Source organism: Macrobrachium nipponense, chromosome 1 (assembly GCF_015104395.2).
Source record: "Macrobrachium nipponense isolate FS-2020 chromosome 1, ASM1510439v2, whole genome shotgun sequence".
Taxonomy (NCBI): domain Eukaryota; kingdom Metazoa; phylum Arthropoda; class Malacostraca; order Decapoda; family Palaemonidae; genus Macrobrachium; species Macrobrachium nipponense.
Window position 1 is genome coordinate 170,238,615 of NC_087200.1, and position 20,610 is coordinate 170,259,224.

Here is a 20,610-nt window from a genome sequence, read left to right on the forward strand (position 1 = left end):
TGAGGAACGTGGGAGGTGGTGCCATTGATCTCGAAACTTTCTCGCAGGGAAGACTGCGCGTTGTACTACGTTCTATCAACCGACGCTTCAAAGTTTCGCTCGCTGCCTTTTATTGAGGTCCAAGTTACTTCTCTTTGAACAACTAACGACTTGAGCCTGACGGAAATCTCGCTCGCTGTCACACCGCTGTTTGTGAGCTTTTCTAAGACCTGATTACGTATTCATCAATCGCTCTTCCACGAGCAGCAGTTCACCTGTACATTCAGTTCGAGAGCAATTACTACTCCCAAGTGTTACCCTTGAAACTAAGTAAACGTAACAACGATGGCATCTCCACCTGTCAACGCTCATGAAGTTGCAATGACCGAGGACCTGTCAAGATTCTGGTCAACCATGTCGAGGAAATTCGAGTGGGACAGGCCCCACCACCGGGCCTTCAACGTCTCCTCACAGGATCCCTGGGATAACCTCGTCGCTAATGAGTCACAGGTAAGGGGTACACTCCTATTTTCATGAAAAGGCCTCGTTCGTGGGGTTCACATCGTAAGTAATTTGTATAATGCAATTACTCATTTAGCATCTGATGTTAAATTATATATATATATATATATTATATATATATATATATATATATATATATATATATTATATATATGTGTGTGTGTGTGTGTGTGTGTGTGTGTGTGCGGTGTGTGTGTGTGTAATGAATTTTTACGTTCATACATCTGATTATACATTAAATCCACGTCATACAACAAATGAATAATTCTTCCCCGAGACGTGAACGATTTGATTAAGTCTAAGCTTGAAGTGCTCATATTTTTATGAGAGCGACGCTTAATTGACTTCAGTTTCTATGCAGTGACAGCATCCTCCACACTATTTTCAACGACAGATTCTGAATCCAACCATAAACTATAGCAAAACAGAACAAACCGATGAGATATGAGACGGGACAAACTATCCGTACTATGGTTGTATCATCAGCGGCACTGCCCTTTCCTTTCCTTTTCTTTCCTCTCTAGATGCTCATCGATTATTCGAGAGACGCTCACCCCGAGTGACAACCTATCAATACTTTATGGATTCTAGTGTCTTCATTTTTTCTTCTTCTTCTTCATCCAATCGCGGACTAAGTAAAATTTATTTTCAGTTGGCTTCATAATTTTGCTTGAGTGATAATTCCATCCAGAGCGTTTTGAAAACCCAGTTCACTGTTAGACACAGCAGCTAAAGATAAATTTTGTGAGATTGTCTACAGAATTCATACATGCACATAAATCTAACACCCCCCCTTCCCCCTTTTTGCACAACGACACCTTTCCTAAGACAACAAGGGATGAGGTTAAGGGGAGGCATTGGGAAGGGGTGAGTGTATCGGGGTTGAGAAGACACAGGCACTCTCTTCTAAGTATGCAACTCTTATGAGTCACATGATAAGCTATTTTTTCTGGTGTCCTCTTAACACGCCCACGAACGCTCCACGATCAATACCGCGCTCGGCCCGCCACAATTGAGCGGCCAGAATACCAGATGACGTTATTTCCGGCTCGAAATGGAGGGGATTTGCTCTCTCGCTTCAGCATATGACGGGCTATGTCGCAATTTATAAACGTACAATATCTGCTTCACTGGGTTTACTTACACCACGACAAACATCTGGGTTATTTCTGGTTTTGACAATTCGAACATGAAAACTGGCGACATTGCTTTCTGCGAGTATTTGGTGCCACGAATGTCGAATTAGTCTTGTGCTACTGTTGCCGATGAGTTGGCAAAGTGATATCCAAACAAACAAACACACATATGTATATACATATATAATGTGTGTGTGTATATATATATATATATAGTATATATATATATATTATATATATATATATATATATATTATATACACACACACACACACACACATATATATATATATATATATATATATATATATATATATATATAGTATGTGTGTGTGTGTGTGCGTGTGTGTGTGTGTGTGTATATACATATGTTATATACACACTTTATTGATAAAAGTTCAGTCGGCATTCAGCATCTGTATAATGAATGTTTCGTTGTGTTCACAAAGTACATTCTCTCGAAGACATGATGGGAAAAACGCTGTCAACATGTTTTCACAGAATTTCCTGTTTAAAAGATAATAAAGTGACTGAGTCTGAACAAGTAATCCGATACTTAAAAAGTCATCCAACCGCAGCGTCCTGTCACGAATCTTATCATTTAAAATTAAAATTGTGTTCGTTAGCTGAAGGTGACTTTTGGCCATGGGATACTTCCGAGTTACAGCAACTGCTCTTTTAAGGACCTTTCCAAGGCATTAATAAGGTGTGGGGCAGTTGAGGAATGTAACGTCGTTTTCTTGTCATATATATATATATATATATATATATATATATATATATATATATATATATATAATATATATATATATATATATATATATATATATATATATATATACTATATATATATATATATATATATATATATATATATACGTACATATATTTATACGAGTACATATGAATGCTAGGTGTAAAGTACAGAAATCTAACACACCGAGGCCTAGGAACAGAAGCTTGGCTTTGACAAAAGAATAATTGCATAGGCGAATATTTGCTAGCATATGTTGTATATATCTTATATTTTATACATATAAACAAAACAAATTTGGTATAAATAAAAGAGTAGTCAAAACAGAAGAGTATATATCCTTTTTTGCTTCTGCAGCCCAGCGTCTCGCCGACCTTCCTGAAGAGAGACTCCAGGGAGCGGCAGGAGGAGCCATTCCTGGGTGAGCTGAGCGATGTCGATCACTTAAAGTCGCACGACGACCTCGTAAGTAGTCCTATGGTGGTGTTCTCTTTCTCGTAGTAATTAGAATTGATTTGTGTGATTGGTAGGGCTTCGTGTGGAGAGTCTGGTTATTCGTGTCTGAGAGCGAGAGACGGAGCGAGAGGTCAAATCCATACTAAAGGTAATAGTATGTGTATGTGTGTGGGAGAAAAAGAGTTGTCACATAAATATAATTGTGTGTGGGTTCGCAAGCGAATGCGAGAGAGAGAGAGAGAGAGAGAGAGGTGCGCGTCTTGATATAAAGACAGAATGAAAATGCGAGAGAACGAAGGAAAGCGCGCAGTTCCCGGAATGTCAACATGATCAAAATTGAATCATTTTCTGCAGAACATGATTACCTTTTCTCATACAATTGAATTCATCTTGACATACCTTGGACTCAAGTTTATTTGTACCTTACTTTTAAGAATGAATTATTTGCACACTAACAATAAAGGCAGACAGTGAGCCAAATTCTTATTTTATTCATACAAGGAACATGTAAAAGATAGCCGACAACATTTGAAGTGTAAATTCTTTATTTACTTTTAGTTTTGTTTGCTCATTTTATGGAATTAGACAACAGTAAATGTTTACAGCACCTGATTCATTAATTAAAAAGGAAGTAAAGAGTAGAGAGATTCTGGAATAGATTGTCTGCCAGAAAAGCAAGAAAAAATCGTCAAATCTCAGTCAATCTTGTCAAGGGCTCCAAAAGGGGTTAAGGGGTTAACTGGGAGTGTGTAAGTAAGGGACATCAGTCATTTTATGTTTCATTTTATTTTCATTTTACCTAAATGAATTTAAAAACAAAAAACAAATGAGATAGGTGTGTTTTGTTTGCTTGTCCGCTCCGTGATCCTTCTCCATTGCAGAAAATCCTGAACCGCCCTCCGGCTGACCGAGACTATCTCATCTATGAGAGTTAATCTCGAGAGTGCCACCCAATTAAGTAACGTGAAAGACTTGCATTTGTTGACCGTGCTGCTGACCTCACTCTTCTGGAGGAGCTCCCTGTGCAATCACGCGATGGCCTCGTGTTTCCTTACTTTAATCTAAACCTCAGCTTTTGGGATTTCACGTTGGGTCAATCATGAGTACTTGTTGCTTTGAATCCAAGAGGGAAATCAAAGTTCACTGATGAAAGTAATCCTGCTAAAGGCCAAATGCACATGATATATCAACACGCCATAAGAGAGAGCGTGTGGGGAATGCAGATGCCGCGAGGTAACCATTATCCGTTGGTTCTGCAGACAAGACGACCTTAACCTACCACACAAGGATTCGAGCTGGCTGTCAGACGCAGGGGACTGCAGCAACGGATACATCTGCAGCCTCTCTCTAGCTGTTGTAGTCATCGATCGGTCGGGATGCTGTGGCCAAGGAAGCAGCTGTAACGGTCGCTCTTGTCTGGGAACAAAACAGGATCAAACTGGTTATACTTTCTCGCGCTCGGTGAAGCCCCACCCGCAGTCAGACCTAACCCACAAAGTCGATTCATTTCTCTCCCTTCAAGCCAAGACTTTTTCAAACTTGGTTCTTTAAAGTTCAGTCTTTAGTCTTATCATAGGTAACTTAAAAATTCTTTGTGGGAACCCACGATCAAAATCTTAGTTCAAAGCTATTCAATGCAACTCCAGAATAGTGGTCACAGCACTTATAACACTGCGTTTGAAAATATGAATATGTTACGGAAAACCTATTGGTTTTCACTTAAGAAGTAACGTAAATTGAGATCAAAAGTCATCATATTTGAACTCAAGAAAGAAACTATAATGAAAATTATTCTGCCTTGATTGATTTGTAACTCTAGCCAGGCAAAAGAAAAAAATTGGTAAAATACTGAGTAGAATCAGACAGATATAGTTTCAATTATGCCTCTATAATTGTATTTATTGTAAAATCTTCTGATAACTGTAGTTGCATAAATAAAGATATCAAAATAGAAAGAATTAAAGTAGATCACTAATGGATGGGGTGCCTCTGAAACTGGACAAAAGCAACTTTGTCAAGTTTCGTGCCATTCCACCAACCCCGACAACAATTCCCAAGACCACCTCAGACTCACTGTACTCACTCTTTCAGCTGGAAGAATGTGAGTTTAGGTCAAGTGAGACTGATTGGGCATCTAGCCTTGAAGATTCCTTGCCTAAGGTTCAACAGACGCACCAGGAGAGGCAGGAGAGAGTGGTGCTGGATGGGGCCCTGATCGGAGATATCCCAACCAAATATGTTATCAGTGGGCTTCAGAACCACGAACTCCCAGTCATAGGCACTTACGTGGATCCCTTGATTGTGGCAGGATTCAACTACAATGTCAGGCCGGCCGATTCCAGGAAACTCCTTTTCCAGGTACATGCATATTAAATTTTTACCTACTCTACTATTTTTCTCCATTACTATAGCACTATAGCATCACATCACCAAAACAAAACATTGAAATACTTATGGTGCGTAACAAGAATTTTTTGCAATAACTATATTTTATGTCACAGCTCTATAATTTCACCTTTAAAGTCCAATAAATATCTAAATAATGGCGGATTGCTTTTTGAACAGAGAATTTTTACACTACTGAGTGTCATAAAAAAAGAAAATACCTCCAGCAAATATTTTATAAACTAATATCAAAACGTGAATATGCGTAAAATCCATACAATTACAATTTCTTCCAATAAAAAAAAACCATAATGTAAGAACTTTCACATCACAGATTGTTCATATGATGTTAACATTGAATAAAGCCGAGAAATTAGGTCATACAATATTTCAAATCAAATATAAACAATCGTCTGACCAATAATATCGTCTCACTAATATATTAATTAAAGACAGCTTTCCTCAGTTACGAGATTTCAAATCAATATCTTCTGCAATATCTTGAAACAATTTTCCTTCCTCTTAGGGACGAGCTCTAAGACTGGTATCCATCAGCAAAGGTTACGGCAAGCGCATAACCTTTGCGAGCGACTCCCACAATGAGAACAGCAATTATTTCTACTCTGACACAAACCCCGAGGGATTTGGGTTCTCCATTAAACTGGTTCAGGAGGATGAGAAATTCACCCTGCGGGATGCCAATGACACACCTGTAGCAACAGCTGAAGTTGCCAAACTTGTCGTAAGTACATCGGAAAGAAAAATTAAATACAATTTCCTGTTTTACTTGTGGCATGTTCATGTGCTCTGAGGATGTGGTAAACACTGCCACCAATTTGCCCTCTCAATGTGACAGTATTTTTGCTCCCCATAAAATATGAGTTTCTTTGAACCTTGACTGTAAATGTCCGTAAAAAGGCACACAGAGTACGGTTCTAATTCTCCGACTTTCTGCACTCAACAGGGCCCTCATAAGGAAATAGGCCAACGCTTCTTGGAGGACAACAGTGTGGAGAAGAGAGCGCGAGTATCAATGGTGTGCAAAGTCCATTACTTCCATCTTTCCCACGCAGAACCTAAATTAATCCTCATCACTGGTGAAGCGGTTTCCATCAAGCCTCAAAAGCCTGGCTCTCCAGCTGTTCTCAAGAGAGGTAAATATTTTATATGAACACCAAATCTACTGTCTTCATCGTCTTCAATAATAAGGACAATGCTTTCCAAAAGGTTTTCATAATCCTAGTTTTTCTAATCTAATTTTGATGCTCAGATACATCAATGGTGTATATGCAATGGCCTTAAATCCACTATTACAAGTCAGATTTATATTAAAAATTAATTGTCATTTCTCTTCATTAGCTACCATTTTATTATGTTATACCGTCTCCTGACTTGAATAATCATTCTGAAATGCCAATATTTTTCTCAAAATCTAGAATATCTCATTTATTACCTACATTCCTCTTCAGTCATCAAGTGCAATGTTGGCGGCGAGAGAGGCTTGACACTGGAGGCTGGAGTCGACAACTCAACCATCACTGTGGTCAACGGGCAGAAGACTGGGGATATTCCACTGCAGTATTCTATCACAGGTAATTACGAAATTATATCAGTTTTCTATAAATTTAAAGATAGTGATGAAGAATTGTTTTAAGACATAAGCAAACGCACTTCTCGTTCAAACATCATATGCAACATTACAAGTCTTAATTCTTGATTGCAGGACTTATAAATGGCAATTTCCTCCATTATATCAAATTCCAAAATGTAGTTAGTTATCAAGGGTGTTTCTAACTTAATGCATTTTCGCAGTTCCTCAACTCCCCCTTTTGTAATCGCATTTTCATTATTTCCAGGACTCCAGCCTTACGAACTTCCTGTGGTGGGCACATATGTCGACCCGAGCATCCTCACCGGGTTCAGATACCGCGTCCGTCCTGTGGATAGCAAGAAACATCTCTTCGGAGCTCGTGCCCTGACCCTGCAGTCCATCGGCAGAGGGTATGGCAAGAGGCTGACCTTCTCTGGGGACAAAATGAACCAGAATGAGAATTACTTCTGGAGTGACACAAACCCTGAAGGTTACGGATTCTCAATTCAGGCAGTGGCACCTGGAGATGCTTTCAGGTAAGAAAGGACTGATTTCTGCTGCATTCTAACCGAGACAAAACTCTCCTATGCGATTCCTCGCAGGGCTTTGTTCTTGCTACGAAATGTTCCACAAACAAACGACAGGATTCTGAACGAAGATGGACTGGGGATTTTCACTGTGATGAGAATGAGAGATATTTATTCTTGGACCCCTGATAGTAAAGAAAATGCTTTTTAGATGAGACAGTCACATTCTCTGTCGATAGTCAATTATTTCTCGTGTTTGAAAAATCAAATTTCTACACTCGAGTCTTACTAGCTATTTGCAAAACATGCATTGCGTTAAATAACTTTCCTTTGAACAGAAAGAGAGAGAATGGAATACCGAGGACTTTTTCATGACTTCGACAAAATTCAGTAACGTATGAAACTCCTAACTACCTAGGCTGAAGTATTATTAAAAAAAAAAGACGTAAGAGTATTGGTACACAAATTCCTTAATCAATATATTTTAACATCAATAAGCAGCCTTATATAAGCATAAGAAATAAATTTAAGAATACCCTTAGCAACATAAAACAAACATTTATTCCCACGAGTAAACAAACTGTTCACATGAAGTAACCGAGTGTTTCCTATTGCCAGAATCATGAGCTCCTCAGGAGAAGACTTAGGGCGTGCCCAGGTCTTCAGAGCAGACGCCCCACAGGTGGAGGAGAAAACAGAGGTGTCGGCGGCCGACGGAAAGGTCACCAAGAGAGTGAGAGTGACAGTCACTTGCGATGTTTCCTTCCACGAAGAGGATGACCAAACTGTCATCGTCACAGGTATGTTACTGTTATCCATAATTACCGAACATGTACTACTGTATAGTGACGTATCAGTTACATTTCCCTTACTATTATGAGCTTCACCATTCAGCTTATCTTAATTGCCAAAATATACATAGCGGCAAATGCCCACCCTAACAATGCGCATTTATTCAAGATATCGATAGAAATTAAGCTTAATCTCAATTAGAAACCCGTACAGCTCACAGTTGTTTTCGTTGTAAATTTTACCAATTACCTACTACTACTACTACTACTAAAAAAAAAGAAAGAAAAAAAAAGCCCCACCGTTTCCCTACTACTACTACTACAAAAAAATAAAAATAAAAAAAAAACGCCTCACCGTTTCCCTTTTCATTTCAGGAACCGCAGTTGTGGTCAGAAAGGGCAGGACTGCTCAAGTGCAGCGACTGGAAGATGTGGCCGTCAGCTCCAAAATCAACCTCATTTTCGCACACGACACCGAAACGCTCATATTTGTCCGAGAATAATTCTTCTGCCGTATCTTTTCTGCTCACTGAATTGATGCGATATTCTTTCAGCTACACTTCAAAGAGGAACTGAGAGAAGTGCTGCGAATTTCTTCTCAGTTCTGTGAATATGCTGTCAAATATTGCTATAAAATGTCTCGTGAACGACGAGTTGCATCAAGGCACATTCCAGCTCTTGTGGTGAGAGCGCTACGCTAAGCCACTCGTATCTGACAACATCTTGAATGATAATGGTCTGCTCGCAAAAACCAACCTTACTGAAGCTTAATCTTTTATTACCAAGCCCGACAGCCTACCCAATGAACGCCTTACAAATCTTCCCACTGTCTGTGCTTCATTTGTAGAGCTTACTGCAGACGCTTCAGTTTATTTCTCGACTGACCGAACAAATTTACCGTAGTGCATAGCAGCACCAATTTGCAAATTATGCAAAAAAAAATGTATTATGAATATAATTTGCAAACAACGTTTCAGTATGAAGCTGTAAGTATGTCTGCGTACAAATGTTTGCCCATATTTTCTTATTTTAGTGCATCCTAAGTCACTGAAATGTATTACCAAAACCTGGCTGCTATTCTCGATGAAAAAGTCGCCCTCAGGAACTTGTGTAAGATACGGTTTTCCTCTCAACATGGGGACGACGATTCCCTGATACGACAATGGTTGACAATTGTTTAGGAGGGTCAATCCCCCACATCCTGAATTTTTTTTTTTTATTATTATTATTATTAAAACAAAACACACACTAAATTCTCAAAAGAAAATGTTGCTATAATGGAAATGAATGAATGATAAGCTTTCAATATATTTTTATAGTATGTATCTATATTCCCTGAAATAATTATTTTCTATCGGAATCCTTTTCACGAAAGCCATTCACATAAACGGGACTATGTATCGGCCTTATAGTCAGTAACTACTATAGCACAGGCTACCTAAGTATGTATTCATAAGGAGAGCTACCTATGTATTTATAAGGAACAATAATGACATTGTTGAATAAATTATTTAGCTTACAAATAAATTATTTGTTCTATATATGTTTGTTTCATTACACCTTCTACGACGCACGAATCATCCTTTTCGGCGCGAGTGAGCTGACTTGCTGCTCTTTCCTGCCTCTCCCAGCAAGAACTGATCAATCCATCAAATCCCTCCTCTCTCTCCTCGCACACCAGCAGTCGAGTGTGCTTTCAGGGTTCTCATTTGCTATTCCATCAGGCAATTGAAGCACATCCAGAAAATGAGGTTATTCCTGCAACGTCTTCATTGCACCAAGAAAGGTTATTCAATCATTTAACACTTTGAAGAATATTTCTAAAGAACAGTTTACTCTAGTGAAACATTTTGCCTGACCGCGGACATAAAGACACTCGTGATGCGCAATGTCTGTATGGCGATACTCGCACACTACAAATAATACATCCAGTAAACCAAGGATGTTGGATCAATGAAAACTGTAGGCTCTCGGAAAAAAATCGGTACCAAATAAGCAAGAAAAAAAAATGCACCGAATTTTCTTCGGCGCATGAAACTTTCTGCCAGGGCCCGACGGTGGCCTGTCTTCTAGCGTTGACAAACGATCGACCATGGCTTAATCTAACCTTAAATAAAATCAAAACTACTGAGGTTTGAGGACTGTAACTTGGTGTTTGATGACTGGAGGGTGGATGATCAGCATACCAATTTGCAGCCTTCTGGCCTCAGTAATTTTGAAGATCTGCGGCCAGACAGTAAAAGAGCTGATGGACAGAAAAAGTCATCTCAATAGTTTTCTTTTACAAAAACTTAAAACCTGGAAATGTAGTTTAATAGACTGCGGTCTACTGACAAAATGACGATTCGAAACTGATCAGTGACAACTAACAGTGCAAACCCGCAATCATAAATATGGTCTCACACATGCTGAGGATGTTTGCCCAGTTTTACCGAACTGCAAGAAAACTACGATGATAGCATTTAAACCACAAATTATAATGGTCCATGAACATCAGAATAGAACTACTGTGACGTACGTAGAATATATGTATGTATGTATGTCAGCGAATACTGCAGGAAAATGATAGGCAGAAATCCAAACGCTTTCGTCTTTATTAAGACGATGTCTTCATATAGACGATAAAGACGAAAGCACTTGGATTTCTGTCTATCATTTTCCTGTGGTATTCACTTATTTAATGAAGTCACGTGCATCTACTGAGATTTTTAAAGCATGAATGTATGCATAATGACATCATTTTATTCATAGGTAAAATTTTAAATAAATCCTGGAAAATGAAAGATTTCTTCAAAAAGGGAAATAAAAATAACGCTTCTGCTTTCCAACTACTTTAAAAAATTTCATACAAACATCATTTTACCTAATTATGTATACATATTAACATGTCTGGTCATATCTTTTTATACACACACACACACACACACACACACACATATATATATATATATATATATATGTGTGTGTGTGTGTGTGTGTGTGTGTGTGTGTGTGTGTGTGTGTGGTGACTTATCAAAAAACCGTGATTCGTATATACGCATTAAGATACAAATTTCTTATCGACTAAAAAATTCCCCTTCGGTTAACATATTATTTTGAAAATATATGAATTCCGAGGTAGAGTGCATTAGATATTAAAGGACATATATAATCACCCCATCTCCACCATCCACAATGATAACCGAATGAGAGGATTGCAACCATTGACTAATGATGGCAATAATCACAACTGTCACCGCCACACTAAAGCAGGGATTACAAGCAGCCAACAGAAATTTATTGGGGTAAAGCTTGTTGAAACCACATCTGAGGAGGAGCAGACAAAGAATGAGGAATGGAATATCAATGGGCCGGCAAAGGACTGACTGGTATACTGGCAAAGCGATTGGGTAGAAAGACTGAAACCTTCTTACAAGGTGAGCTCTGGGATACAATCAAGAACAGATAAGAGCAAAAGCTACATTCAGACAAATTTCATGGATTCAACTGAATAGAATCAGCGCTGAAACAGATACTGAGAGCAAAAGATTTAAAGGTGTAACAGGAGGAAAACCTCGCTGTTTCACAATGAATCAACTGTTAGGAGGGTGGAGAGTAAGATGGAAGAAAGAGAACAGGAAAGGAAGTACAGTAAATGGAACGAAAGTGGTTGCCGCTAGTAAGGGCCCAAGGCACGCTGCCAAGAACTTTAAGCAATGTCTACAGTGCACTGCATTAGGCGCACTGACGGCACTATCCCCTAAGGGGAAAAATTGGAATACTAAGTACTCGAGTCTACTATATAGGACAGTTTAACTAAAAACAAGAAGATAAGAGATACAATCAGCTGATGATGGATGGTGACGAAGTGTTAGTCAAGGACTGCAAGGCTCTGGTGTTGGGAAGCCCATCCAAATATTAAGATATCAAGTGGTAAAAAAAAATAATAATAATAATAACTCTCTATACCAGGGATAGTTCTGACATAATAAGAGTAAAGATATGGAATGAGGAAACAAACAAAACAAAAGCATCATAAGAGGAAAGATAAGGAATGATGGAAACAAAGTCATCAAATACGAGGAAAGATATGGAATGAGAAACAAAGTATCAAATAAGAGGAAAAGACTATGAATGAGAAACAAAGTGATCAAATAAGAGGAAACGATATGGAATGAGGAAACAAAGTCATCAGATAAGAGGAAAGAATGGATGGAGACAAACAGTCAAATCAAATAGAGGAAAGAGGGAATGAATGAGAGACAAAGTCATCAATAGAGGAAAGATGGATGCGAATGAGGAAACAAAGTCATCAAATAAGAGGAAAGATATGGAATGAGGAAACAAAGTCATCAAATAAGAGGAAAGATATGATGAGAGTCATCAAAGAAGAGGAAATATGGAATGAGGAAAACAAAGCATCAAATCAAAGAGGAAAGCAAAGTCATCAAAAAGAGAAAGATGGAAGAGTCATCAAAATAAGAGGAAAGATATGGAAATGAGGAAACAAAGTCATCAAATAAAGAGGAAAGATATGGATGAGGAAACAAAGTCAAATCAATAAATAAAGGAAAGATAGGAATGAGGAAACAAAGTATCAAATAAGAGGAAAGATATGGAATGACCAAAGTCATCAAAATAAGAGGAAATATGGAATGAGGAAACAAAGTCATCAAATAAGAGGAAAGATATGGAATGAGGAAACAAAGTCATCAAATAAGAGGAAAGATATGGAATGAGGAAACAAAGTCATCAAATAAGAGGAAAGATATGGAATGAGGAAACAGTCAAATCAAAAAAGAGGAAATATGGAATGAGGAAACAAGTCATCAAATAAGAGGAAATATGGAATGAGGAAACAAAGTCTCAAATAAGAGGGAAAGATAGGAATGAGGAAATCGTCAAAATCATAAAGAGGAAAAATATGGAAGAGGAAACAAAGTCATCAAATAAGAGGAAAGCTATGGAATGAGGAAACAAAGTCAAAATCAAATAAGAGGAAAAGATATGGATGAGGAAAACAAAGTCAAATCAAATCAGAAGGAAAAAGATATGGAAAAATGAGGAAAACAAAGGTCCATCAAAATAGAGGAAAGATATGGAATGAGGAACAAAGTCACAAATAAGAGTAAAGATATGGGAATGAGGAAACAAAGTCATCAAAATAGAGGAAAGAAATGGAATGAGGAAAACAAAGTCATCAAATAAGAGGAAAGATTGGAATGAGGAACAAAGTCATCAAATAAGAGAAAGATATGGAATAGAGGAAACCAAAGGATCATCAAATAAGAGGAAAATATGGAATGAGGAAAACAAAGTCATCAAATAAGAGGAGAATATGGAATGAGAGAAACAAGTCAATCAACTAAGAGGAAAGATATGGAATGAGGAAACAAAGTCATCAAATAAGAGTAAAGATATGGAATGAGGGAAACAAAGTCTCAAATAAGAGGAAAGATAGGAATGGAAGGGGGAAATACAAAGTATCCAAATAAGGAAAAAACGATGAAGGAAAGGAAAACAAAGGTCATCAAATAAGAGGAAAGATATGGAATGAGGAAACAAAGTCATCAAATAAGAGGAAAGATATGGAATGAAGAAACAAAGTCATCAAATAAGAGGAAAGATATGGAATGAGGAAACAAAGTCATCAAATAAGAGGAAAGATATGGAATGAGGAAACAAAGTCATCAAATAAGAGGAAAGAAAGATATGGATATGAGGAAAGGAAACAAAGTCATCAAATAAGAGGAAAGATATGGAATGAAGAAAACAAAGTTATCAAAGATAAGAGGAAAGATATGGAATGAGGAAACAAAGTCATCAAATAAGAGGAAAGATATGGAATGAGGAAACAAAGTCATCAAATAAGAGGAAAGATATGGAATGAGGAAACAAAGTCATCAAATAAGAGGAAAGATGTGGAATTAGGAAACTAAGCCTGATGACTGGGAAAATGAACTTGAAAGAAAGGCGACCTAGACTGAATAAAGTAATGATAGAGGCAGAGTGAACGGGTGCACTGAAAATATTCAGCATTGTTATTCACGAAAGACAGGAGAAAGAAACTGATAAAAAAGCTGAGTTTAGCAATGGCAGGAGTTGCAAAAACCATATCTTTGTGTTAAGACATACTGTAGCATGTATTGAATTTAAAAAATTCCACCCGCCGTTTTATTTTTTATTACAACAAGGGATATGACTCCGTCACCTGACCAATAATATGGAAGGTCTTACACCATTAAGGAATTGCAGTGGAGTATGCAACGCTAACTGAAATTATCCACCAACGAAGTACAAACAAAATTAATGTTGGCCGAGACCAGTCACGTGAAATTGCAGTAAATATTGGAATGTTACTAGGGAATGCTATTTTACTTTTGCTGTTTACCTTTCTAGAGGATTTTATATTAAAAAAAACCGTCAGAGATGGAAGGGAAGGTTTAAGCTGGAGCAACGACTGAGACTTGACAGATATAAAACATGCAACTAATGCTGTCTCCATCTGCAAAACACCACATGATAAAAGTATTAATGAGGTTTTATCGCTGTGTATTACGCATGTAAATCTTGACAGTACAAAAAAAAAAAAACTTTACTTAGAGTTGGACAGCTGGACAGAATGAGAAATAACATGACTTAGCTTGGATATTGATTTTTGCACAACTCCTCCTGAGAGAATAGTTCTTGATGGTGTCAAGCTGGACTCCGTTGGACACCACAGGGGTTGCAAGACCCACACCTATTTGCATAAGAACTATGAGAAGGGAGACAGAACACAGAAGAAATATGGGGAAAATGTAGCACATAAAAAAATAAATAAATAAATGACTAGTGGTATTTCTCAGAGGGTCCTTACGTCAAGTGGTATTGGAGGCAATAATGTGTATATACATATATACACGCCCAGACAACTATATCTAACTATACATATGTATGTAGTGTTATGTATATATATATATATGTATGTATATAATATATATATATATAATTTAATATATATCTATATATATATATATATATATATAATATATATATATATATGCTAGGCGAATTACAATAAATGAGGGGAATACATAAAACACTGTCAAAGCCAAACTGAATTCAGAATAGTATAAAGCGTGGAAATAAGGGACTCATCCAGTAAGCAAGTTCAATTGGGCACAAAGTTAGTGTTGTTATTTGAGCTTCTCAAAATCTTGCTCAAAATAAGAGAGAAACAACTTGAAATCAGCAATGACTAAAGACACACACAGCCGTAGGAGTGACTCGTGTCATGTTCTCTTGGTGATGTAATCAATAATCTTCATACTACTGCAGTAACATTCCAGTAACTTTCTCTCCCTCCACAAAAACTCCTCAAACACCTGGAATTTCTAGTCAGTCCCGGTCTCAATCTTAAGAGCGAGAAAAAGAGAAGAAGTGTACAGTTCCTATACCTCCAGGGACGAGATAGTCTCGTCCAGGCCCAAGGGACACACGGAAGACCCACCAATGTCTTTAGCAACGGCGTCTCCTCAACACGAGCCGGATTTAAGTCAATAACAGTTTGATCGATTTCTTCATCCGACTCACCGAAATACATAAGTGTCACTCCTTTCGCTTTCCTTTCCGCGACTCTAGACTGTCACGATCAGAAGGTTATGACCGAAAACGTATTCATTCAGTAAAGAGGAATAACTACCAGAGGCATAACTATTAGAAGCACCCCTTGCCAAAAGTAAGCCTCAGAATTGACAGTGATCCCCAACCGCCAGCAACCACAATAATGGAAAGAGAGCACCGTTCCCTGGGAACCGAAGAAGATTTGCCCGACGGCAGTCTGTGAATTCACACGCCCAGAGGAAATGAGTGAATCTCACAACGAAAACTGCATCGGGCAGATATAAATGACTCTTCGGTTGCTCGCTCTGTTGATGACCAGTGCCTCCGATCGTGGGCATCTGTAAAATGTTGGAGTAAGGTCCCTTGACTCCTACAGCTGAGCGTTTCATGATTGGAGGGTATATGATCAACGTACCAATTTGTAAGCCCTCTAGCCTCAGCAGCATTTAAGATCTGAGGACGGAGAGAAAAAGTGCGGCCGGACAGATAAAGCCATCTCAATAGTTTTCTTTTACAGAAAACGAAAAGTGCTATGCCTCGACGATTGGAATTTATATATATATATATAGAATGAAGAAATAAAATACGAAAGTACGAGTTCAAAGTCCCAGTTTCACTCTCACCTTCTACCGTGGATTTCAAATATATATTATATATATAATAAATATAAAATATAACTATATATAGATATATATATATATATATATATATATATATATATATATATATATATATATATATATATATATATATATATATATATATATATATATATAGTAAATATGGTTGTCTATAAACTCATGATGAAATTCAAGATACTTGTAGCTTCATAACGATACATGATAGAATTAATCTGTACAAAGGATGAGAAAGAAGAATGACCTGATATTCTTCATTCTCGGAAAACATTTTCCAGCTGATCTCCAGGAATACCTTTAACCGCATCAGTCATCCTGGTCTCAAGTCCTCTGAAGATCGAGGCTTAGTAGCATAGCGCTTTCCACATTTTCCCAAAAAAAGAAATCCAGTGGAGTCAAATCTAGTGAGCGTGGAGGCCAAAATTATGGTCCACCTCTTCCAATCCATCTCACGGGGAATTTCTCATTTAGAAACCGATTAGTTGCAGTGCAAAGAAACAAGTTACACTACTTCTCTATAAGTACGGTCGTTCCAGCTTAGGAACAAAGTAATTCTGAAGCATTTCTAAATAGTTATCACCATTCGTCCTTCCAAAAAGAATGCCCGTGATTCGATTCTTCCCCAAAGCACACCAGACATTAATTTCGAGAGGAACTCTTTCATGTTCAGCAGATTCACGCGGCTTTTCTGTTCCCTTACTACGATGATTATGCCTGTTGGCCTTGCCTCTAATGTTGCTTAAATAACTAAAAAATGCGTATTCGGCATTAATCCTCTTCTTGAACCGACGACAGAAAGGAAATCAAGTGTGATCATCCTCTTCTCACAAAATTTGATGCATTTGGATTCTGTGGGCTTTCATGCTTTGTCCGCAAAATCTTATGTACTACTGTACAGTAGATTTTGAAAGCCTCACCTCCAAAGGTGCTCGGGCTAGACTCTTTCTCGGACTCCTTTCATAGGACAGTTCTACAGTTCCTTCATCAACACCTGGGCTACCAGAACCCGCTTCCTTGAATTTCAGCTCTGCCTGGCTATGCAATTCCGGTGAGGTGCTTCTTTACAGTACTTTAATGCAAATCTTCTCTGGACAGCGGCAGCACATTTTAGCTCAGCTAACCAAAAGACGCAGTTTACTTTCTCTTCTAGTGAAGCCTTGGGTCAACATCTGTTCTGAAAAAGTCATTTTTAACCCTCGGAAATTGTGGAAAAATATTTAATAAACAAATAATAAATAAAACTTCAAAAGAACAGGAAAACTAGACACATCAAGCTTTCATATCCATTTTACAGATTATAAAATGCATTGTTGCAAAGCTACAAGTATTTTAAATTACACACCACACACACACACACACACACACACACACACACACACACACATATATATATATATATATATATATATATATATATATATATATATATATATCTTAAACACATTTCTTCTTTAAAGGTAGCAGGAGTGAGGCCTGGTTACGCAAAGCTAATCTATGAACAGACAGTAAACGAAAGAGGTCACACATCCTCCCGACGACCAAAACTACACAACGCTGAGCTCAAGGCATGAGAGAGAGAGAGAGAGAGAGAGAGAGAGAGAGAGAGAGAAGAGCGACTAATACCATAGTGAGGAAGGTTTATGCAGCCGCATAGATTACAGATTGCAAGCGAGCTGTCCGTGTTGAACACGAAAAAGGTTTATTCGGCGGTAACCATTACCGCGATGACGCAGTTCCGCGCAGACTGGATTAGTGCGAAACTGTCAGCAGTTTATATGGAGTACAATGTACTTACAGTGCAAAATGCTTTTGCTTTCATACATAGTTCATATTTATATGTTGTTTTATTACGCTAGCACAGAAATTGTGTGCATATATATGTCATACATAGGGATTCTAATTGTATTCGGTAGTTTCGTGAATACAGTATTGATGATGGTCCTAACACACACACACATACTACATACATACATACACACATCACACACACACACACACACACACACACATATATATATATATATATATATATATATATATATATATATATATATATAGAATTAGTCAGGCAAGAGCATCAGAGTAGACGAATGTTATTCAATTTTTATTTTTTTTTATTTCTGATTCAACTCCGACGAAATCTTTCGGCAGAACAGGTGACAGCCTTCAACGATATCAGTACTGTAATCGCAAACTGCGGAATTCAATTTGAATACCTAAGTATAACTACTATATAATGCAAATAAATTAATGTTCACTGTAAGTGAACACGATGCAAGCACGCAGAATTCATGCGCACACTACAGACGTCGCTCAGTTGTAATCGAATATGAGTCACATGAATAATGAGGCGAACTAAAGGCAGTTAAAATGTTTGAGGATTTACAAGGCAAAGGTACAAAATGCCAGGACCGGAGACACTCCATGGCGTTGTAAGGACAACGCCTTTTCCTACATTTTATGTGGATAGTTTTCCTGTCAGCGTTGTACCTCACATCATTTTATGAAGCACTTCTTGGCTTTGCCACCGATATATAATTCTTATTATGTCAGCCCTTTGTAGCAAATAATATTCCTGTAAATAGGTCTGTCCAGAAATACAGATCCAGGTCAGATCGAGTCATTTTTGTGTCAGTGTCGGTCGGTTACTATACTATCTGTCCTCACACCTGTTTATAACCTGTTTACCTGTAATTAAGTTCTACGGGCTGCTCTATGAGCAAGAGCCCGAGCTGGCATAAGGCCAGCTTAATCTCCAACAACATTAATAGAGTTAGTGCTCTTTCTACCTGCCTCTTTGTCGTACCCTCATAGCGTAACTATAGTGTTAGTGACGCCCAGGGCGGACTCTGAAAGTGCCGCCCCATTCCCCTGCTAAAAAGTTTTCAAGCGATGAAAATTAAACTCCCATTTTAAGCCTTAGCATCTCAATCATTTATTTGATTTCATAAGACTAAAACAAATAGAAAAATGAAAACTGATTTACAACTGAACATTGCAGGGTTTGTTAGAAGCGAATCCGCTAATATGCTGAAAAATCTAGAATTAAACTAGACCAAACCTGCTCAAAAGACTCCAGAATGCCGTCCCCCGACAGTCAACCACCCCCCCCCCCCCACCAGACAGTGCCGCCGGGGCTGACCGCACCCCCGCCGTCCCTTAATAACGCCACTGATCGGGGAAATATAAGATATAGCACAAGCGTCCGCATTACACGAGTTCGAGAGATTCCGAAGTTGTCTAAAGTACACAATATGGGTGAAAAGTACAAAGCTCAGGAGATGATAGACACAACATTGTTCATCATGACAACTGTGTTGAAACCTGTCGGAAGGGCAAAGCTATGTAACTCTTATCATCGGCGAACTTGCCAATAAAAGGTCATTTGCTAAAACTAGTCAGTATGAAAACTGAATACTGATGAAAGCAAAATGAAAATGAAGTTTCTTCGATCATTGGAATGGAATGAATTTTCAACTTCAGCCAACAGGCCCAAGTACTGTTATCTGAGGTTATTCAGCGATGAGAGAGAAATTGAGAGTAGAGGAGGTTTGAAAGGAGTAACAGGAGGAAAACTTGGCAGTTGCGCTATGAAATCATTGTTAGGACACATATCTAGACATGTTCACTCATTATCTACTCGCGGATGGACGAGGGTGGCGCTGAAGAAAAGTGAGAACGCGTTGCAACTTGGAAACTGAGAGAGGAATGAGATGTCACAATGAGGATGATGAGAACGTGATGTAACTCAGGATGAATGAGAATGAGAGGCAACGAGGAGACTCGGAGAGGATGGGATACAACTTTAGATTGACGAGCGTCACTGAATACGATGCAGTTAGGATGACGAAAACAAAACGCTACTACAGTAGATTCACATCACCCGTGCATCTGTCTAGGCCAGTCCCTTACGACGCTCCTGATTGGCTGTTGATAAACTAATCACAGGGCTGTAAACTTTCAGTCTTTCGTGAGAGTTTACATAGGCAGCATGCATGTTCCATCTCTCCTGAGGGACACGTCTTTCAAAAGTATCCCCTCAGGAGAGGTGGAACACACATTCTGCCTATGTGAACTCTCTCGAAAGACAGTTTCCAACCATGTAACTGACTTATCAACAGCCCAATCAGGAGCGTCGTAAGGGATGGGTCTAGACATCAGATGCACGGTTATGTGAATCTACTATGATTAATCTATGGAGATTGTATAGTAGCTGAGCGGTATCGTTGGCGAGTCGCGCTTTGTGT

General features: G+C 38.3%; 1 protein-coding gene and 1 long non-coding RNA gene across 2 annotated transcripts in view; one reads left to right on the forward strand and one right to left on the reverse strand.

Annotated features, from left to right (window-relative positions):
- LOC135219821 (uncharacterized) overlaps positions 1–20,610 on the reverse strand; it is a 150,598-nt gene that overhangs the window by 51,926 nt on the left and 78,062 nt on the right. The gene's annotated exons all lie outside the window — the stretch shown is intronic.
- Positions 5–9,682, forward strand: LOC135219817 (uncharacterized). The gene is made up of 9 exons (XM_064256902.1): positions 5–489; positions 2,749–2,856; positions 4,939–5,205; positions 5,759–5,974; positions 6,197–6,386; positions 6,702–6,824; positions 7,089–7,359; positions 7,969–8,150; positions 8,517–9,682. The coding sequence occupies exons 1-9, from the start codon at positions 325–327 to the stop codon at positions 8,642–8,644; spliced, it is 1,650 nt and encodes a 549-aa protein (XP_064112972.1). The 5' UTR covers positions 5–324; the 3' UTR covers positions 8,645–9,682.

Excerpts from the sequence above, each read along its gene's own strand:
- LOC135219817 (XM_064256902.1), top strand. The coding sequence starts at position 325 with ATGGCATCTCCACCTGTCAACGCTCATGAAGTTGCAATGACCGAGGAC. Across the intron at positions 5,975-6,196 it reads CTGAAGTTGCCAAACTTGTC|GGCCCTCATAAGGAAATAGG; the intron begins GTAAGTACATCG and ends TGCACTCAACAG. Across the intron at positions 6,387-6,701 it reads TCCAGCTGTTCTCAAGAGAG|TCATCAAGTGCAATGTTGGC; the intron begins GTAAATATTTTA and ends ATTCCTCTTCAG.